Source organism: Hyla sarda, chromosome 1, assembly GCF_029499605.1.
Source record: "Hyla sarda isolate aHylSar1 chromosome 1, aHylSar1.hap1, whole genome shotgun sequence".
NCBI classification, from domain to species: Eukaryota; Metazoa; Chordata; class Amphibia; order Anura; family Hylidae; genus Hyla; species Hyla sarda.
The window spans coordinates 280,541,484-280,565,033 of NC_079189.1; the positions used below are offsets into that span (position 1 = coordinate 280,541,484).

The 23,550-nt window shown below is 42.3% G+C and overlaps 1 protein-coding gene across 1 annotated transcript in view; it reads right to left on the minus strand.

The window, feature by feature from the left end:
- RAB8A (RAB8A, member RAS oncogene family) overlaps window positions 1-23,550 on the minus strand; it is a 95,310-nt gene that overhangs the window by 28,602 nt on the left and 43,158 nt on the right. Inside the window, exons 2-5 of the mRNA XM_056573299.1 lie at window positions 18,105-18,165; window positions 14,093-14,153; window positions 7,597-7,674; window positions 6,496-6,585 (exon numbers count right to left, since the gene is read on the minus strand). Coding sequence (XP_056429274.1) covers window positions 6,496-6,585; window positions 7,597-7,674; window positions 14,093-14,153; window positions 18,105-18,165 — 290 coding nt within the window. The remainder of the gene's footprint in view (window positions 1-6,495; window positions 6,586-7,596; window positions 7,675-14,092; window positions 14,154-18,104; window positions 18,166-23,550) is intronic.

The following is a 23,550-nucleotide window of genomic DNA, read 5'->3' on the forward strand; positions in this document are numbered from 1 at the left end:
GAGCCTGTCCTAACCTTTCAATAAGCTCATCAACTCGGGGCATGGGGTATTCTTCAAACTTGGACACCTTATTAAGTTTGCGGAAGTCGTTACAGAACTGCAACGTACCATCTGGCTTGGGTAATAGGACTATTGGACTGGCCCACTCACTCCTTGATTCCTCAATGACATCCAGTTTTAATATCTGCTGTACTTCTTCCGAGATGGCTTGTCGCCACGACTCTGGTACCAGGTATGGTTTCAACCATATTTTTACCTGGGGTTCAGTGACAATGTCATGGTGGATGACAGAAGTATGCCCAGGAAGTTCTGAGAACATGTCTGTGTTCCTACTGACGAACTCCCTGGCCTCCTTAGTCTGTGCAGAGGAAAGGCTGTCAGCAATTTTCACTGTGGCATCTGCTTCCCTCGCACCAGACTGAGGGACAGGAAACTCCACCCCTAACAAACCTGGCCGGGGGCTGTCATCCATACTAGTCTCCCCATCTTTCCAAGGTTTCAACAAGTTTACATGGTACACTTGCTCTGGCTTTTTTCGCCCGGGCTGGTGTACCCTGTACGTCACCTCCCCTACCTTTTCGATCACTTTGTAGGGACCCTGCCACCTGGCCAGAAATTTACTGTTGACAGTTGGTACCAGAACGATATCCCGGGTTAAAATTCTGAACTCGAGCCAGGCGATTATAAACTCTGCACTGAGTTTGCTCAACTGCCTCCATATGTTCCCTCACCAGGGGCAACACTGTTTCAATCCTTTCCTGCAACTGAGTGACATATTCAATTACACTTTCAAGCGGCGTGGGCCGATGTTCCCACGCCTCTTTAGCGATGTCTAACAGACCACGCGGATGTCTGTCCTATAACAACTCGAAAGGCGAGAACCCAGTAGAAACATGGGGCACTTTTCGCACTGCGAACATGAGATAGGGCAATAAAAGATCCCAATTTTTTCCATCTCTAGCCACCACCCGCTTCAACATATTTCTTAATGTTTAGTTGAACCGTTCTACCAGGCCGTCCGTTTGCTGCGGGTGATACACGGAGGTCCGTAGCCGTTTTACCTGCAGTAACTTACTGAGCTCTTTCATTACTTTTGACATAAAGGGGTGCCCTGGTCAGTCAATACCTCTTTAGGCAAGCCCACTCGGCAAAACATCTCCATTAGCTCCTTAACTATGAGTTTGGCCAAGGTATGTTGCAGAGGCAGCGCAGCGGGATACCTAGTCACATAGTCCAGGACTACCAGGATGTGTTGGTGCCCCCTAGCAGATTTTGGCAAAGGGCGATCTGTTCAAATGGGATCTCGATAATCGGGAACGGAATCAGGGGACTACGGTAATGTGGCTGGGTGCTAGTTGTTTAGCATGTTCGGCAAGATTCACAATACCTCTCGACATCTTTATACACACTGGGCCAATAAAAAAACGCTGCAAAATTCGGTCCTGCGTCTTCTGCTGGCCCACGTGCCCCCCTAGAACATGTTGATGGGCTAACTCTAACAACAGTCTCTGATATGCTTTAGGTACAATTGTTACACATTCTCACCCCGCACCTGATTTACCCGGTATTACATCCCCTGATGGACCACAAAGCGGGGGTACACAGTCTCGGTCCCCGGTTGTTGTGGTGTACCTTCTACAATAAAGACATTTTCCAAGGCTCGAGATAATGTCGGGTCTTTATGCTGTGCTGTACCGAAATTTTTTCCGGAGACATTGAGGTCTGCCAACTCGGAACCTGAAAGCATCTACCATTACATGCAGTGGAGATGTCTCCATCTCTTCCACCGTAGGGGTGGTCACCCCAACTGTGGTTTCTGCCAACCCAGGTTCCCAGGGTTCCGGGGTCACCCCTAGAAGGGCCAGTCTATTGGGGACACCCCTGCCTCACAGGTCTGAGGAGCTCTCATCTGGGGCCACAAAGACACAAACCCTGGAAAGTCTCTCCCAATAAACAGTTAGTGTGGTAACTTTGTAGCCACGGCCACCTTGGGGTTGACACGGTCACCAGGGTGGTGGGATAGTCTTTTAAGTCACCGTGGATACACAATACCCCAGCCTGTCGTCCCGTGTAGTCTGTGTGCGGCACCAGGTTGGACCTCACTAGGGTCACCATACTCAGAGTCCAACAACGCCTCCACAACACAACCTCCCACCTTCACCTGGCAGAGGTGACCCGAGTCTCCTGCCCTGGGGATACCGGTGGAACACAGTCTCTGGTCATACAGGGACGCCCAGAGTGCAGAGTTTGTGTCCATTGGTTCCTGCCACTGTGGACAACTAGCCCTAACATGTCCCGGTTCGTGACGGTTCCAACATAGCAATGGGGCGGGGCTTTTAGGGCTTTCCAGGCACCCGGGCAAAGGTGGGGACCTCCTGGGTTTAACCGCCCCCTCCCGCAGTTTTACGGTGGCCTCGAACCTCTCTACGAGGTCAACCATACCCATTGCGTTGTTAGGGGACACCTGGCCAATCCAGCTCTGGAGGGTGTAAGGCAGAGCCCTCCAGAACATATTGGCCAGGAGACTGTTCAGCATGGCAGTGGGACTCAGGACCTCCGGCTGTAGCCACTTCTGCAGCTGCTGCAACAAGTCATAATATTGCGGCTGGGCAGGCTCAGCCGGTTTATATTCCCACTGCCTTACTCTCTTGGCCCGGACCCACACATTTACCCCCAGTCTGATCATCGGGTAAGTCAAAATATGCCTGCTGGGATCCGGATGTCAGGAACGGAGCGATGACCTCAGCCCACTGGTCCCGGGGTAACCTCTCCCTCACAGCCACTTCTTTGTAGACCGCCAGGTAGGTCTCGACATCATCCGCAGGGGTCATCTCTGGCATAGCCATCCGAACAGCCTTCTGGGCGTCAGGGGTGGTCCGGGTCATTGCTGCGTCTTGAAGCGCCATCACCTGCTGTAGTAGTAGCCGTTTGGCCTCCTGCTGGTGCCTGTTGGTCTCCCGCTGTTGCAAGTTGGCCTCAATGAGTGCTTTCACCATGAGTGCTTTCACCCATATTACCCTCAGTTTTAACTCCTTAAGGACGGACCCGTTTTTTACCTTAAAGGAGAACTCCAAAATCTAAAAATTGTCCCCCATACTGCCGGCAGTAAAAAAATAAAGATGTACATTACTTCCTCCGCTCCCCCGGGGCCTCTGGTAACCGACTCCGGTCTCCGCCGCGATCCTCTTCCTGGTTGCTGGTGGTCGGTGAATCATACTGCGCTCAGCCAAATCACCGGCCGCAGTGAAGTCCCGACTCCACCGGCGATAGGCTGAGCGGCAGTGTGAGAATGCTTCAGGACGCAAAATTCTTCACTACACCGGCACCTGCTGCCGAGGCCGAAAAAGTCACATTGCCTATCGCCAGCCGAGCCGGGACTTCACTGCGGCTGGTGACTGGCTAAGTGCAGTATGACTCGCCAACCACCAGCAAAAAGGGAGAGGATCGCGGCAGAGACCAGAGACGGTTACCGGAGGCCCTAGAGGAGCGGAGGAAGGTATGTACATCTTTATTTTTTTTTACTGCCGGCAGTATGGGGGACAATTTTTACATTCTGGAGTTCTCCTTTAACCCCTTAAGGACCAGGGTTTTTTCAGTTTTTGCACTTATGATTTTTTAAATGTAAGGAGGAAAAAATTTAACTCTTAAAATTTTGCACCTAAAAATCCATATGATGGCTTATTCTGTGCGCCACCAATTCTACATCAGTCATTTTACCCAAAAATCTACGGCGAAACAGAAAAAAAAAAAATCAATGTGAGACGAAATTGAAAGAAAAAAAAAAAACACGCCATTTTGTAACTTTTGGGGGCTTCTGTTTCTACGCAGCACATTTTTCAGTACAAATGACACTTTATTCTGTAGGTCCATAAGATTAAAATGATACCCTACTTTTATAGGTTTGATTTTGTCATACTTCTCAGAAAAATCATAACTACATGCAGGAAAATGTATACGTTTAAAAATGACCCCTATAACTTTTATTTTACCGCATATGGGGCAGTTTGAGGGCTCATTTTTTGCGCCGTGATCTGAAGTTTTTAGCGGTACCATTTTTGTATTGATCGGACTTGTTAATCGCTTTTTATTCATTTTTTCATGACATAAAAAAAGTGACCAAAATAAGACACTATTTTGGACTTTGGAATTTTTTTGCACGTACGCCATTGACCGTGCGGTTTAATTAAGGAAATATTTTTATAATTCGGACATTTCCGCATGTGGCGATACCACATATGTTTATTTTTATTTACAATTTTTTTTTTTTATGGGAAAAGATTCAAACTTATTAGGGGAGGGGTTAAATGATCTTTATTCACTTTTTTTTTGCAATGTTATAGCTCCCATAGGGGGCTATAACACTGTACACACTGATCTCTTACTTTGATCACTGGTTTCTCATAGGAAAACAGTGATCATCAATGATCCTGCCGCTTGACTGCTAATACCTGAATCTCAGGCACTGAGCAGTCATTCGGCGATCGGACACCAGGAGGCAAGGTAGGAGACCCTCCTCGTGTCCCAGAGCTGTTCGGGATGCCGCGATTTTGCCGAGGATAACCCGAACAGCCCCCTGAGCTAACCGGCAGTGATTTACTTTCACTTTAGACGCGGCGATCAACTTTGTCTAAAGGGTCAATAGCGCGCAGCACCGCGATCATTGCCGCGCACTATTAGCCATGGGTCCCGGCCCCACTATGACCGGTACGTCCTTGGTCCTTAAGAGGTTAATAACCAGGCACCTTTTTTATTTTTTTTATTTGACATGTATCTCTTTAAATGGTAATAACTTTAGAACGCTTTTTATGAGCGGAACGATTCTGAGACTTTTTTTCATGACATATTGTACTTTAGATAAGCGGTGCATTTTTGTTGACCCCTGCAGCATTTTTTGTGGAAAAACTGGAAAAATTCTGGCTTTTTTTTTTTTTTTTTTTTTAATAGTGTACACTGTGCGGTAAAAGTGATGTTATATTTATTCTGTGGGTCAGTACGATTATGGCGATACCCATGTCATATAGCTTTCTATGTTCTTTTTCCTTTTCTGAGAAATTTTTTTTTTCAGCCATTTTTCAACAGCCGTAACTTTTTTCTGTCCGACGCCATTGAGTAATGGTTTATTTTTTGCCGGATGAGCTGTACTTTTTATTGGTATCAATTTTGCGATACGTGCTACCTTTTGATCTTTTCTTTCACTATTTGTGCCAAAATTGGCACATTTTTAGCTTTTTGTTTTTCTTTATGGCGTTCACCGTACATTATAGTTTTACAGTACACATTACGGATGTGGCAATATCTATTATGTATATGATTTGTGTTTTTGATGAGAATGCAGGGCTTTTATTGGTAAAGGGGCATTTTTTTTATTTTTTATTACACTACATACTTTTATTGAAGGACTTTATTTTTTTACACGTTATACTATGCTGCAATACATTTGTACTGCAGCACTGTATGATCCGATCAGCTGCACACTGTACAAGATGGCCGGAGGAAGTACACTCTTTGTACAAAACGGAGCTTTGTCGCCCTGATTCCCCCCACTGTTTTGTCTCCCTTTCTTTTTATGTGAGTATTAAGCATGCAATAAAGCAAGAAGATTCGAAGTACCGGTGAGTGCCGTTTTTCCTTTGCCTTCTATCAACTGTGCACACTGTACAGCCTGTGTGATCCAGCCTGTAGCTGGATCTCACAGGCTTCCATAGCAGGCAGACAGGAGGTCATGATCTGACCTCTTGCTGCCATAGCAACCAACAGCGACCCGTGATTGTATCACAGCTCTGCCGTTGGTGAACAGGATGGCGTGATCAGGCTTGATCACGGCATCTATGGGGTTAATACTGCCAGAACTGGCGCGATCGCAACGGCAGGACTCCGGCTGTGATTGACAGCCAGGTCCCACTGCCGATCTCCTGCGCTGCCCGCGGCAATGCCGGAGATCGATAGGACATATGCACACGTTCCAGCGCACAAACGCGTCGGGTGCTGGGATGTATGCATAAGTCCCATAGTGGGAAAGGGTTAATCACCTTTGATAGAGAAAAAAAAAAAATATATATATACACATATATATATACACACACACATACATACACACACACACGCACACACCCACCCACAAATTGCTTTCTTTAGTAGTGGATTATGACAATCTGCTAAATGATAAAAGGGGTCTGAAAGAGGTAAGAACTGCACGTTTATTATTCACTTACCTCTATATAATGTGAATGTAACCATGTCTTTCAATGTGGTACTATAAAACTTAAAAATATGCTATGTCCTGGCTCCTAAGGTGTACTGTAGGAAATGTATCTAGCACTGTCCTACTACCAAATATATAACCTTATAGATTGAATGCTCTTGTGAAAAGGATCCTCACTCCTCCTGTTTGAGTTGACTATTAGTTTGTTACTTTGTAATGTCTGATTCAGTCTTTACATGTCCCTATTGTCCTGTGGAATTTGTTGACGGTATACAAAAGATTATTTTTATTACCTTTTCCCCTTTCTCTTTAGAAACTTGTCGTTTGTCGTTGACATCACATTTGTTGCCAAGAATCATTTTTTCAACGTCAGCTGAGGCATGCTGTAAGATAACATATAGACCATTACATTGTATTTTAAGTCCCATGAGAAAGTCGAGTGACGAAACGTACGTTGGAACAGTGTGGACAAGGGCTAATTATGGGTAAGTGCGGAGGTTTTACATTGCTTGGCTTTTTATTTAGGATGTAGTGGATTATACATTATGGAGCATTCAGCTTAGACTAAGTTAGGGGCTGGTGGTCTATATCTATACCCCCTTGATTTACACTGCATCCCACAGAGCCTTTTACTATTCCTTCTATCTCACTAGTTATTCTGTTTATTACTATGATTGGACATTTTGCACTTGCCCCACCAACGTATTCAAGGTCTATTCTGTTCACATTCATTTCATTGCTTTATATACTGTAGTTGGTATTTCGTCTCATTACTATTTAGTCACATATGGTGACTTTTTTAATATATGGTATTCTAATAAAATGTAAGTATTTTTTCACTAGCAATTGCTTTGTCTTTTTCTTTGTGTTTAAATTGTATTTTAAGTGTACCATTTTACTCAACACAAGAGGTTGTATACATCAAACAGATAAAGTTTTTTTCCCCTTTACATCCCCATACACTTTAATCAAGTAGGCCAAATACACTGATTTCCGTGGGAATGACTTATGCATACTAAAGAATCTCGGCCCAAATTAATACCTAGGACTAGAAGGTCATTGTTGACCCCATAGCTGGTAATTTATCCCGCTCGGTATTCCACTGAAAGAATCTACATGTTAATTTTATCGGCGGTGTGCAGTGGAATTCCATTGACAGGATATGTGTGCTCAAAAATGAGCAGAGAAATGTGTGCATGGACCCTTATGTTAAGAGCATACATTTTAGAATATCGTAAAGACGTTTCTTTTTGTAACGCTTAATGTGGTATCCATACTATACTCCTAAATAGAGTGCACCTATATTACCACAAAGTACTTACATAATCCTGAACTTTAATTCTTAATACCAACATAAACAGCTAAATACTACTGGGTGGTATTTAAATACGTACCTCTTCAATATTTCTTATCCAGTTTTTTATATTATCAAAAGATTTTTCATTTGTGATATCATACACCAACATAATGCCCTGAAATAAACAGGAAAAAAGAATCTCTTTAATAATTGAGTCCATGCCTCGACAGGTCAGCTGTATTGGCAGGGGGACTTACACAATGTTAAACAGGTGGTTTTAATATAATGGCTGATCAGTACATTTAAGTGGTTATCCCCGTACGGAGCACGTTTTGTACCCAGCATGTTGAAATAACCCCCTTCATTCATCTCTATGGGTGAGGCGGATTCACACAAACGCTGTGTCTCTGCCTCTCCCATAGAGATGAATGGAGGGCTGTGTTTAGATCCGTTAACCTGCTGTGTGCGAATCATCACACACAGGAGCCAAGACGTACAGGAGATTGTGGAGGGTCCCAGCAGTCGAACCCCAACGATCAGGCACTTATCCCCTATCCTGCAGAGAGGGGATAAAAGATGTCCAGTGGAAATAAACATAACAAAAAAACACAAAACCTCCCCAAAGGGTCCCAGGGCATATTTAAAGGGGAAACATTTTTTTTAAATCAACTGGTGCCAGAAAGTTAAACAGATTTGTAAATTACTTCTATTTAAAAATCTTAATCCTTCCAGTACATATCAGCTGCGATATGCTCCACAGGAAGTTCTTTTCTTTTTAAATTTCCTATCTGTCTCACCAGAGTGCTTTCTGCTAACACCTCTGTCCATTTTAGGAACTGTCCGGTGTAGGAGAAAATTCCCATAGCAAACATCTGCTGCCCTGGACTGTTCCTAAAATGGACAGAGGTATCAGCAGGGAGCAGTGTGGTCAGACAGAAAGGAAATTCAAAAAGAAAAAGAACTTCCTGTGGAGCATATAGCATCTGATAAGTACTGGAAGGATTAAGCTTTTTTTTTATATTAGTAATTTACAAATATGTTTAACTTTCTGGCACCAGTCGATTTAATTATTTTTTTTCCAGTGTACCCCTTTAATGCAAAGACAGAACACCCACACACGGAAAGCCATCAACTGAAACCCTCCCTAAAAACTATTTTATTGTTACAATTAAAACAATTGTTTATTGTGGTAGGCCTCAGGGGTAGGGGTAGTACAGTCAGGGATTTGCTTTGGTATATCAGGGGTTAATATTAACCTTATAGTTCGTGACGCCAGGCTGAGGGCTAGTATGCTGAGATGACTCTCCGGCCTATCGCCGCCCTTCCCAGTAACGATAGGTGCATAAGAATAAAAACTGAAGGTCTACAAGGTAGTTGAATTTGAACTTGCATAAACTTAACGGCTTGCGGTACATCCACAGAGTAGTAACAGTCTCAATTAAACAGTCTCTATATACTTCAATGACTGACAGATGTTGCGGACCTTTACTTTAGATAATAGTCTCGGAATTCAGGGTATATTGCGAAGATCCGTCCGGATTTAGGGGATAGATAAGGTCCGGTGGTCTTGCAGAGTGTTTAGGGATTGATACAATTTGGAATAGAACAGCCGTTGCCGCAAGGCTAAGGCCTAGACTCCTTGATGACAGCAGCGCAGACCCTTTCTCGTCAGCAGCCAGGAACCAAGAGAGATTAATGGCCGCCGCGCCCTTATATGGGCAGGGGCGGGACAGTTTTGATTGGTCCAGCCATCTGTCACTTAACGTCACAAAGGAAATGAGTGCATTATGTCACAAGGACCTCCAAAGGTCCTTAAGTAGAAATACCATAGAGTTCACGTGACCCGAAGGTCCTGCTACGCCTCTTACAGGTAATTAACTATTTATATACATTTTATACAGTTAGACTTCCACAAATAAGGAGCATATGACTAGAGAAATGACTATAGGGGGTGAGGTGACTAGGGGTGGACTATACAAAAGGACCCCAACGTCCTAGGGACTCTGGCTATGGGGACCTATAAACAGGTATCCTATAGGATGCGGTACCGGGACACCACATTTATAAACTATGATATGTGTAGATTTAGAAAAAACAACACACATCTTATCCTACAAATAGCAATGGAAAAAAAAACACCCAGGTAGTCAGTGTAGGTGGCAGCTCACCTTATAGCATAGAAGGTACCAGATGTGATCAGAAGAGCTGCTTAGCCTGATTGTCACAGGAGGGGGGCACCCCAACATGTTGCAACGTAGATACAAGTAGAAGGAAAAAAGACCAAAGGATGCAGGTGCTGCTTCATCCAAAATTATTCCAAGCGACGCAAGGTGGTATAATAATGTATGAGTTTTTATTAATACAGATTACAAGATTATGACGCATTTCAGGACTTGCTTACCCCTTCCTCAGATAATCTAAAGGACTACTGTCACCAGCAGGCCTTATATAAACACAAAATGGGGGATTATCAGGTCAAGGAGTAGAAATGCATGATGTAATTTCCATTGGTAAATAGATTCACAAAAGGCAAAAAACACACATCGGTAACCACGGATGCATTGCTATGCACATGGTCACGTGACTCCTGAGCAGCCAAGAGTGATGGATGTAACTACTGCCCGAGCTTTGTGCTGCGAATGATCAACAACGGAGCCTCGCTTAGGTGCCGCTTGAGCCTAGTTCCCATTAACTACTACCGGGATGCGATAAATGCCAGGATTATAACTGTTAGTGTAATCTGTTTTGAGTTTCTATATACATGTTGCATGTTATGTGGGTATTATAAAGTTTTATGTCCCCAACTGAATGTGCTTTTTGGCTTTTGTGAATGTATTTACCAATGGATATTACATCATCTGATCATCCCCCATTTTGTGTTCTACAAAGGCCTGCTGGTGACAGTAGTTCTCTAGATTATCTGAGGAAGGGGTAAGCAAGCCCCGATACGCATCATAATCTTGTAATGTTTATTAATAAAAACTCATTGGTTATAATACCACCTTGCATTGCTTGGAATAATTTTGGATGAAGCAGCGCCTGGATCTTTCTACTTGTATTAACCATGATAACAGCATTGATTAATAAAAAAAAACACAGTCAGTAGGCTGAATAAAGTAATATGAAAGTTAAATTCAGATCCCGTTTGGGTGACTTGATTGTGTTCAGTATTAGAGATGAACGAACTTACAGTAAATTCGATTCGTCACGAACTTCTCGGCTCGGCAGTTGATGACTTATCCTGCGTAAATTAGTTCAGCCTTCAGGTGCTCCGGTGGGCTGGAAAAGGTGGATACATTCCTAGGAAAGAGTCTCCTAGGAGTCTCTTAGGACTGTATCCACCTTTTCCAGCCCACCGGTGCACCTGAAAGCTTAACTAATTTATGCAGGAAAAGTAATCAACTGCCGAGCCGAGAAGTTCGTGACGAATCGAATTTACTGTAAGTTCGTTCATCTCTAATACTGAACACAATCATCTCTATTCAGTATATTGTGCTAGTAATAACTTCTGATGGGTATGCTGTATAGTACTAACAGCTAGAATGCACTATACAGGGTTATAGTGCGGGTGAACCATATTACAATGAGGTATCACTTATTCAGATCCATGCTCCAGTTGTGGAGATACCAATTGTATTACCCTCTGTTGCTAATCTGGAAATGGCCAGCTTTGCACAATGTAGGTAGGACCCGGCATACGTAGAATCCCTGCCTCCGTCCTCTCTGCACAGACATGAAAATTCCCAATGCCGGCTAATAAAATGGGCATCTCCAGAACCAGACAACAGATCTGGCATTGTAATCTGGTTCACCTGCACTAAGCCAGTGTATAGGGTTTAGTGCAAGCTATCGAAAACTGCACACTTTTGGTTGATTATGCATTTTATCGGTTATTCCGTTCAACTATATGATGCTTATTTGGAATGCTTTATAGCTTTGGCAAACTTGATCAGGTAACTTTGTCATTAAATTTCAACAACACAAATAGCACCCAGCAAGCATTTAGAAAGGTTTGTTTGTAAGCCTCAGAGAATGAATAGGGGGCAGGCAGTGGATGCGCAGTATGTGCCATTAATCCAAAGGACAGCCTTCCTCCATTCTTGTGATCAGTTGGGTTCCCATCAGTCAAACCCCAATGGTCAGCTTGCCATCTGCTATCCTGTGGATGGGGGTTAAACTTTGACTACTCCTTGGAAGACTACCATGTTTTTTTCAAAAAGAAAATAAAAAACTAAATGTTAAAAGTGTACATGTCATGAATAACTTTTTATATAATGTAGAGAATACAATTACGGTATATGTATATTTGTAATATACTTTCGTTAAAAAATTTGTATATTTTTGGTTGAAAAAAAATGCTGTCCCTGTAGCCATTGCATGTGTGTCTCTATGAGGATGCACCACAAAAAATTTAAAAAGTTATTTTTCAAATCAGATATTTACATGCAACAGAACATGTGTAAAAAGTTGCCTATGAGACTTTATGGCCTATTATTAAGGTGTGCCATAAATGTCTAAACAGTGCAGATCTGATTCTTACAATCACTTTTATTAAGAACAGTTCTTGTTCGCAGCAGACACAGAAGAGGCATGATTCACCTTAATGGGTGGCATACATGATGTAGCAAACTTAAAAACTCTATTTTCATAAGACTGTATTATAATAAAGTTCACTTTAAATTGTACCTCTCATCAAATAAACTTTTGATATATTTTAGATTAATGAATGTTGAATAACTTTCCAATAGCATGTTAATGAAAAATATGCTTCTTTCTATTGTTTTTTTCCCAATCAGTCCTGTCAGCAAGCATTTCTGACTCATGCTGGAGTCCTAAACACTCAGAGCTGCCAGCCTGCTTTGTTCACAGCCAAACAGGCTGTGAACAAAGCAGGCTGGCAGCTCTGAGTGTTTTTCTTTGTGAACAAAGCAGACTGGCAGCTCGTAGTGTTTAGGACTCCAGCATGAGTCTGAAATGCTTGCTGCCAGGACTGGTAGGGAGACCCCTAGTGGTCATTTCTTCAAAGTGGAAAATTAAATAGAAAGAAGCATATTTTTTAATAACATGCAACTGTAAAGTTATTCTGCATACATTCTGCATACATTCTGCATTAATCTACAATATATCAAAAGTTTTTTTTGATGAGAGGTACCCTTTAAAATCTAAGGGTGCGTTCACACGACCATCTGTCCCCGTTTTGTTTCCTTTTTTGCAGGCTGTAAACCGATTCAAAACGGTTTTAGAAAAATCCCATTCATGTCAATGATATTTTTTTACAATCCGTTTGCACCTGTCTGCACTCATTTCATTTTTTTTTTTTTTGTTTGTTTTTTTTTTTACAGCAGAAAAACGGCATATGCAGTATTTTTTTCTTCCGTCCAAAAAAAAAACAGAAGAAAAAACGGATACAGTAAATTTAACATTGAAGTCTATGGAAAATGGATGAGCCTTTAATGTCATCCGTTCCGTTTGCATCCGTTTTTTCAATCAGTTTTTACTTTCGAGCATGCTCAGAACAAAAAAAAATTTTGGGGGGGGGGGGGGGGGTTTATTAACTGAACAAAAACAGATACAAACGGATAACATCCGTTTTCATCCGTTATTGTCCGTTTTTTTAAAGTCCGTTTTTAATTTTGTCGGGAGAAGAATGGGACGGGTCTAGACGGCCGTGTGAACGCAGCCTAAAGCATCATGGTATGTAAGGTGTTAAAAGTCATGCTAAAGTTTGCTACATCTGTAGGTGGATTCACACTGAAAAACTGAGTGAGCACTGTTTTCCAGACTGGTGGATTCTCATTTATGCTCCACATTTCTCTAGGGAAAAACCTCATTTAAAGGGTACCTCTCATCAAAAGAACTTTTGATATATTATAGATTAATGTATGCAGAATAACTTTACAATTGCATGTTATTAAAAAATATGCTTCTTTCTATTTAATTTTCCACTTTGAAGAAATGACCACTAGGGGTCTCCCTACCAGTCCTGGCAGCAAGCATTTCAGACTCATGCTGGAGTCCTAAACACTACGAGCTGCCAGTCTGCGTTGTTCACAAAGGAGAACACTCAGAGCTGCCAGCCTGCTTTGTTCACAGCCTGTTTGGCTGTGAACAAAGCAGGCTGGCAGCTCTGAGTGTTTAGGACTCCAGCATGAGTCAGAAATGCTTGCTGACAGGACTGATCGGGAAAAAAACAATAGAAAGAAGCATATTTTTCATTAACATGCTATTGGAAAGTTATTCAACATTCATTAATCTAAAATATATCAAAAGTTTATTTGATGAGAGGTACCCTTTAAGGCTGTTTCCCTATGTACAACTTATGGTTTACAGTTTTCAAGAGCAAATACAGTCATCACCAGAATACAAGAAAGTCACTTGTTTTTGTCATTTTTCCAATCTGATGAGCACTTTGCCATTACATGCTGTATAAAATAACATGAGAATAAATCAATATGAGCACGGTCAATACAAATCACTATGAATCTATGGGAATGTACAACTTATGGGGAAACTACACATTTTGCAGTTTTGATACATACCTACGCTTTAAAAGAAAAAAAAAAAATCACTTAAAATTTGTCTTCATTACTTACCATAGCGCCTCTGTAATAAGCAGTTGTAATAGTACGAAATCTCTCTTGTCCAGCTGTGTCCCTAAAGTAAAAGAAAAAAATATATATATGAAAAAGATTTCAATGCAATAAGATAAAACCAAGAGAATACTGGAAGGGAATCTGTAAGTGGTTTTGAGCCCTCAAAACTGTTAACAAGCCTATATAGAGGGGGCGAGGGTTAGTCCCCAGACCCTTCCCTCTCAGCTCTAGCATCCAATCAGTAGACTACTAGAGCTGTCAGTCAGACCATGGAGGAGGGGCCAGGGTACACAGCTCTGCATATTTATCCAACCATCTGACTCCTATTTCTGTCCTAAACAACTTTTGCACATGGGAATCAACTCTGCATTGGGCCTTTGTGTTTTCATTTTGTATTGTTTGTTATTTATTCTTTTCTTTCTACAAGCATAGTCTGGTATACCCAGTCTGTAACAATGCTATTGCTTGTTTTGAATATGCAGTTTGTGTTCCTATATTGGATCTCTGTACCATGAATAGCCAATGTTAGATTGCACCTCCAGTGATGTACATTAGTGATGTTTTTATGAATACTTTTTAATCTGATGTTTTGATATAAGATTTATCATTAAATAATTTTTCTATCTATTTTTTTTAGTTGTGCATTAGTTTTTGGAGGGTTCATGATTGAGAATCCAAACTGTCCAAAAGTCCCCTGTTGCGACACCAAGCAAACTTGTTAAGTGTGGAAAATTGTGTCCGTAAGGGTCTATTCATACAGCAGAATATCCACACAGAAATGACGGGCGCACAAGCAGGCAGATGGGTAACAGGTGCCAGCAGAACAAGCCGACACCAGGACCAATCAGTAAGAGATGGCAGTGCATTGCCGAGTGGACTGCGCTGAAAGAATGAACATGTTCATTCTTTCAGTGGAGTCTGGAATTGGAATTTCCGTGGCAGATGTTTTTGGTGCAGAAATTCTACTATGTGCACAGTGCAGCATAATCCAATTGAACACAATGGGAGGCTGCCACAACGGAATTTCTGAACATAAAAACAAAAATCTTATTTATTTTACCCGCTGTATCATATGCAAAAAAAATAAATAAAATTTTAAATTAAAGTGCCCATTTAGGGGTTAAGACCCTAAAACACTGTGTGGTCAAACCGTTTTCTTACATATTTACAAGAGAAATGTACTAGGTCTCTTTCTGTCTCGGAAAACTCCTTTTTAAACAGATATATAGAGATAGATATATATTTTTTGTTTGTTTGTTTATTTATTTATTTGCAGTATAATGATCAGAAGGAGGCCAAGAAGACACTTCTGACCCCTGACTACTAGGAGGAGTTAAAACAAGCCCAACTTTGACTTTTGCATTGGAAAATACAGAGGGGGATGGGAGAGAAATTATCAATATTTGACAGCACAAAACAGCATAAAAAAAAATCTTTCAGTGTTTGGGCGAAGATTGCCAACTTTTTGACCCTCTGGTGTCAAGAATTAATGAATTCCCCTCAGTCTCTTTATAATTTGGCTTTCATGTCAAATTCTAGTTTAATCAGAGAAATTACCGTATGCACTGCATTTTATTTACCAACCTCCCCAACTAGAAAGGTGCCAAAGACACGCGATCACTATGACAGGTGTCATGCCTACACTCCTCATTCATTACTATTACCTACAAACAGAACAAATAGAAGGGAGGCCAGGCAGCTGCTAGACATTCGACACCGTAAAAAAACAATAGACACAAGAAAAGCCATGTATATAAGAATTATAAGATTTCAGCATATTAGCATATGCTTTACAACTGTATCATTTTTTGCAGGGATTACATTTTTTGGGGGGTTACATTTGTTGTTGTGCTAAGGGACAGTACAAGATAGATCATATTTAGTCACAGTTCATTCTGGTGGCCCCCCTTTTGTTTTGTTTATTTATTGGGCTTGTATCCACACTTTCTCTGAACACATCTGTGGTTATAAAGGAATTTCTGGATTATATACATTTTTTAACCCCTTAATGACAACAATTGTTAGTTTTTCCATCTATAGGGCTTGTTGTTTGCAGGCCTTATTGTAACTTTGTAATGACATCACTCATTTTACCACATAATGTATGGTGAAGCCAAAAAAAAGAGAATAACTATAATGTGGGGCGAAATTGATTCGACGCAATGCACTTTTCGGTATCAACCAGTCTAAAACATTATAGTCTGGTTTTCCCCATAGCAACCAGTCACAGCTCAACTTTTACATTACAAGAGCTCATTAAGATATGAAATTTGAGCTGTGATTGGTTGTTATGGGAAAAACCAGATATTTTAGGCTGATTGATAAATCAGGGCCATTATCTTTATTCTGTAGGTTCATATGATTACAAAGATACCCAATTTATATAGGTTTTGTTTTGCTAGTGAAATTTTTTTTTTACTTTTTCTAAGAAAATTGGTATGCTTAACCCCTTAAGGACAGCTCCTATTTTTATCTTAATGACCAAGCTCAATTTTTAGAATCTGGCATGTGTCTAAGTGGTAATACCTCTGACATGCTTTTACTTAGCAACGCAATTCTGAGATTGTTTTTTCGTGACATATTGTACTTTATATAAGTGTTAAATCTTTGTTGATTCGTGCAGCATGTTTTGTGAAAAACTCCAAAATATTGTGTGGGTCTGTATGATTATGATGATACCCAATTTATATAGCTTTTTTATGTTATTTTTCCTTTTCTTAACAAAGTCCTCCCCCCCCCTTTTTTTTTGTGTTGTCATGTTCTGACAGCCATAACTTTTTTTTATTTTATATCCAATGCCACTGGACAGGTGCATGGATATTGTTTACCTGAGAAAGAGATGAAGTGTTCTAGGCGATGTTCTGCTGAGAAACATTGGGTCCTGGCATTCATGTAGATGGTACTTTGACACATACAAACTACCTTAACATTGCTGCACTATAAGCTCATCACTTTATGACAACTCCTAAAGGCAGTGACCTCTTACAGCAGGCTAATGCCCCTGGCCACGCTGTAAAACATTCAAGGTGTTGACTTGGTCTCTGAATTCCCCAAAACTTAAAAGGGGTATTCCAGGATTTTTTTTTTTTATTTGACTATGCTACAGGGGCTGTTAAGTTACTGTAGTACATAATTTAGTGTCTGTACCTGTGTGTGACGGTTTTCTCACAATTCTTCTGCGATTTTCACCCCACTATTTATTTTTACCAGCATACAAAATGACTGCTGTCTCGGATTTTTCCCAGCTTGCAATGCGGCCAAGACCTGACTCACTAGTCAGCTGATGACAGGGAGCCTGTCTGCTTCAATGAGTGTAGGGATCAATCTTCAACTAATGCAACAGCTCTATGCACCCTGATTGAAAACCACAGGTCTTGTTTCAATGGGTGGGGTGGCTGATGTGTGAGAGGGAGGAAAACGGAATTGTGGGATTTGTAGTCAAAAAACCATAAGTCAAACAGGAAATACAAGTTCACAAAAAGCTAGCCACAGTGTTATGGTAATCTAATGACATAGCCATATAGCCCCAAGACAAGTGCAGATCCTTCCTAAGCATGTCCATTACTGTCTGTCAAGTCTGTACTAAAATCACCTTATGGTAGATAACCCCTTTAAACAAATTGAGCATCTGTGGGATGTGCTGAAATTTTTTTTTCCAGCCGCAGCGATGTCCCGCCTCGGCCAGTAATAGGCTAAGCGCACTGTCATGTAAGGAGCTCGGGCCCCATCTTCTCCCTGCTGCCCAGGCTCCTTACATGACAGTGCGCTGAGCCCATCACCGTCCGAGGCGGGACATCGCTGCGGCCAGCGATACGCTGCCTGCACTGAGACGTTTCGAGCCTAAGCAACCAGAAGCCAGCAGCACTGGGGGAACCGGCTGCAGATATCTCCGCAACGGGGGAACGTAGAAAGGAGAGTTAAAGTTTGTTTTTTGTTTTTTTGCCGTGACATGTCCTTACAGGGGATTAGTAAAGAGAAATAGGACAGAGTTGAGACTTTCATTGTTACTTACCATATCTGTAGCTTAATTCTCTTGCCATCTAGTTCTATAGTCCTGATTTTAAAGTCAATACCTGTAGTAAAAACATTAGTAATATTAATAAAGACACGAGAAGAGCCATAATTCAGATGTGGTTATTGACACAGTCCAGTATCATACCTTAAAGTTACAATGCTTCCTTTTTAATAGTTTTCTAATCTGTGGCAAATTCACAAATCTATAAAGTGAAGATGTGCTGCCTTTATATTGTGTCGTCATCTCTCTACTAGTGAACTCTGACATTAGAAAGGCAGGGTTGTGAAATTCCAATCACAAGTGATTTGTACAGTCATTTAGCCCTGCTTCGGGCAAGCAGAGCCAGGGCCCAAGCTTCAGCCAAGAGCACCCAGGGGAAGATGGCGCCATTTGGGGATCAAGGAAAAAACATTTTTTTTTAATCAATTGGTGCCAGAAAGCTAAACAGATTTGTCAATTACTTCTATTATAGCATAATCCTTCCACTAAACTGCTGTATGATCCACAGGAAGTTATTTTCTTTTAGAATTTCCCCTCTGTTTGACCACAGTGCTCTCTGCTGACACCTCTGTCCATCTCAGGAACTGTCCAGAGCAGGATAGGTTTTCTATGGGGATTTGCTCCTACTCTGGACAGTTCCTAAAATGGACAGTTCCTAAAGGCACCTTTAGATGCCGCTGTCAGCGGCAATCTAAAAGGGTTAATAGCCGGCTGCAGCGATCACCGCATGTCGGCCATTAACGCCGGTCCCCTGCTACAGGAATCAGCTGCGGGCCGGCCAGTATGACGTGGGCTCGAGTCGGGAGCCTACGCCATACCCGGTTAACGACACATGGACGAGTATAGACGTCCATGGTCGGTAACCGGTTAAGGGCAGGAGGGGTGTTCGGAATAGTTAGGGAATATAATCTGAGTTAGTTTAGAAAATATGGTTTGATGACAGGTACTCTTTAATGTTGCAGAGACTGGCACAATCCCAGTCTCTGCAGCTGTGGCGGGAACCTGGCTGTGATTGCCAGCCAGGCCAGGCCAGGAAACTCCTCAAGCGCATTGCGCTGTGAAGAAGGTCGCCCTGACTAATGCCTGCCAAGACAGGCGCAATCCCAGTCTCAGCAGCTGCGGTGGGACCCCGGCTGTGATTGCCAGCCAGGTCCCGCCGGTGATCTCCTGCAGCGCTGTGAAGAAGATCACTAGGACATATGCATATGCCCAGTTGCGCTAACTACCTAGCAACTTGGACGTATGCACACGTCCTAGAGCGGGAAAGGGTTAAAGGGAAACTCCTCTACACAAGTTCCTATACTCTAGCTACAGGATAGAGGTTAAAAGTGTACCTGTCATATGATTTTTAATTTTTTATTTTTTTGTGGGATCTGTTACTCAGTACCCAATTCTGACCATGTACATATTTCTATGCCCCTCCCTTGTGGTGGTGCGAGGTGATTGGTGCATCTGCTCATGCAGCCTTGTCCATGACTCAAAGAAAAGACTGATGCTGCAGGACTGGTTGGTGTCCCAGTAGGTATAGGGACACACAGTGGTGGGATTTTAAGGAGCAATTTTCTTTATAAAAAATTCAACATTTCTTAAGCAACCATTTTACAAAAGGTCTTTAATGTTCATCAGTAACAAATAATGTTTTTTGGATCTGACAGTGCCGATAAGTGTCTGATGCACTGAGCGTCCTCCACTTTGTGCGTGGATTACTGTTGAACACGGCACAAAACGGTGGTCAAAACCTGTAGATAAGGGATAAGTACTTATGTATAGGAGTTCCCGTTTAACTTTTTATTTGTTTTCAGACACTTAGAACAAGAATGTATAGGACATCTATAAGTATGCAGATAAGTATTTAGAGCTTGTTCCTTTAGGCTGCTTTCACACTAGGAGCATTCGTTATTAAATGTCCGTTTTCTGTGTGAAATCGGATGTATAATAACGGATGAAATAACGGGTGCTAACAGATGAATAAATATTCATCTGTTAAGACCCGTTATCCCTCAGGTACGGCCGCAACACCTCTGCCTAGAGACTCCCACAGCCGGGACTACTACTACTCCCATCATGGAACAGACTTCTTGCCATGGTGGGAGTAGTAATTCCCTGGCTGCAGGAGTCTGTAGACAGATGGGGAGGCTACATTAGTGTTTGTACTACTACCCCCATCATGGAACAGAGTCTGTTCCATGATAGGGTTGTAGTACAGGGGCTGAGGGATTGATCACACCAGGTTTCACTTCTGAGACCCGATGCGATCAGAAATTATTAAGCAGGGGAGCAGGCGGCATGGTCCGCAACCCTTCGATGTATCGTGTGTTTTAACTTTCATTTTTGAATCCCCCGCAGGGAGCCCTGAATGGCCGGTACAGAGGAGCCAATCAGGGCTCTCAGCGTGAGATTTTAAAAGGAACATTGAGTAGCAGGGGCAATATCTATATTAAAAGCGCTGTGGGGGGCAAGATATATAGCGCTGCAAGGGGGGGGGGCAGACATATAGCCTATATATCTAGCCCCCAAGCGCATTTATAATATGCCCCCAGCAGTGCATACCAGGGATGTGGAAATCCTATCGCCCGACGCCCGGGACAAGTAGTTTTGGGCGCCGGGCAGGTGAATTGTTTAATGATTTAGCCCCGTATCGGGCTAGCAGGGACAGACAGACTTCCCCCTTATTTTTCTTTAATGTCGGTGTGAGGCGCAGGAGCCGATGGAAGTCTGCACCTCACACTGGCCTCAGAGTGTATGGAGGGGGCGGCGGCCTCCAGCTGACTGCAGAGCCCCCTTATCTCCCCTCCCGGAGGATGGACGGAGCTCAGAAGACACAGCAGGGTGAGAGAAAGAACGAGCACAGCTCCATCCCCCCCACACAGCTCTATCCCTCCCCCTCCCCCTGATCTGTCTCCATAGGACCTAATCCACCATGGGGCGGTTGCTTGTTTGCACGAGGAAAACAGAGCAGGGGGAGGACGGAAATCTCACCTCACACCGGCGGTGACTACAGCTCTGATGTCCACTCATGGCGGCTCAGGTGAGGAGGCCGAGATTACAGGCGGCTGCAGGAAGGGTGGTTGTATATGTAGGGTGTGAGTGTATGTGTGATGTGTGTATGATGTCTGTCTATGTGTGATGTGTATGTAATGTATGATATGTATATGATGTCTGTGTGTGTGATGTGTATGTAATGGATAATGTGTGTATGATGTCGGTCTGTGTGATGTGTATGTAATGGATAATGTGTGTATGGTGTGAGTATGTGTGATGTGTGTATGTGATGTATGATGTGGGGTGGGCAGCGGCAGGTGTATGTATGATGTGTGCATATGTATGGTGTATATCAGTGTTTTCCAACCAGGGTGCCTCCAGCTGTTGCAAAACTACAACTCCAAGCATGCCCTGGGTATGCTGGGAGTTGTAGTTTTGCAACAGCTGGAGGCACCCTGGTTGGAAAACACTGGTGGATATGTATGGTGTGAGTATGTGTGTATGATGTCTAAGTGTGATGTGTGTGTGTGTGTGTATGTGATGTATAATATAGGGGGCAGCGGCGGGTGTATGTATGTATATGTATGGTGTATATGTATGGTGTATATGTATGGTGTGAGTGTATGTGTGTATGTAATGTATGATGTGGGGGGGGGCAGTGGCGGGGGGGGGGGTGTGTGTATGTATGATATGGGGGCAGTGGCTGGTGCATGTATGATATGTGTATGCATGAATGTTTTGTATAGGAGTGGACTGTCACGTCGGGCATTAGGGCAGTGCCCAAGGGCCAGTGTCTCGGGGGGGTGGGGGGGGCGCTGCCGCGGCTGCCAGTTGTGCCATCTAATTTATTTTTAGTGGCACCCGCACTAAATTGCACCCCCAGAATCCCGCCCCCTTCATACTCACCCGCCGACCAAGAGCCCCACGGATGCACGCAAACACGCCCGAACCAAAACAACAACTCCCAGAATGTTGGACCATAACCTAAACTGTAGAACTATAAAGTGTAACATGCTGGGAGTTGTAGTTTTGGTTTGGGTCAGCTGCAGAGCCATAGGCTGCATCAGGGCATGCTGGGTGTTGTAGTTACTAACACAGCCTATGGCTCTGCAGCTGACACAAACCAAAACTACAACTCCCAGCATGTTACACAATAACCTTAACTGAACTACTATACAGTGCAACATGCTGCAACACCCACACAACCATAGGCTGTTTCAGGGCATGCTGGGAGTTGTAGTTATCTAGTAACTAAATGCAACTTCCAGCATTTTCTGACACAAAATGCAGCACATAAACTGGAGAAGCAGAAGCCCCCCCAGTAACACATAAGTCCCTATGAAGACTGAAAAATTGTGATTAAAATATTTTAAGAAGTGGGTATATATGTGAATAAGCCCCTTTCCTAATAAAAGTTTCCAATTTTCTTTAAATAAAAATAATGTACAAAAATAAACATAGGTGGTATCGCTGCATGTGGAAATGTCCAGGCTATCAAAATATAATGTTAATTAAACCGTACGGTGAACGGTGTAAATGTAAAAGAATAGTCCAGAATTGCTAATTTTTGGTCACTTCATATGAGACATTTTTTATAAGGTGATCAAAAAGTTACATCTAGACTTTTCTGTGGTTGTCTGGGGTGTAAGAGGATCTACAGCTCTCCCTCCGGTAATAGTCCGGCATACTGCGATCACCTATTAAACCATTAGATCACCGCTGTCAGCAGTGTCTAAAGGGATCTTATATCCATCCCTGGTGGTCTAGTGGGGGGGGGGGGATCAGACTATTTTGGTTGAAATTATTTAATCTACCAGGACAAGTGGATTTTCTTGAGGGACAAGTAGATTGTGTTCCGCTTTAGTCCCTTGGACAAGTAGTTGTAATTTTTTAATTTCCACACCCCTGCATAATTTTATATTATATATATATATATATATATATATACACATACACATATATATATATATATATATATATATATACATATATATATATATATATATATATATATATATATATATACACACACACACACACACTATAATATAATATAATATAATATATATATACACATACACATACATACACACCCCCTGCCGGCGCATTTATCAATATATACCCCCCCGCCGGCGCAAGTATAATGTACCCTCGCAGCACAGCCATCTTTATACATATGTTACCGCAGCTCTATATGTGAAAAGGATTCTAGCAGTAGCATCGTCGGGGGGGTATATATTTATTAATGCGCCGGCGGGGTGTGGGGAGAAATATAAATAATAATAATAATAATAATAATAATAAATATAAATATATATATATATATATATATATATATATATATATATATATATAGCGCTGCAGGGGGCATATTATAGATGCGCTGGGGGCTAGATATATAGGCTATATGTCTGCCCCCCCTCCCCTGCAGCGCTATATATCTTGTCCCCACAGCGCTTTT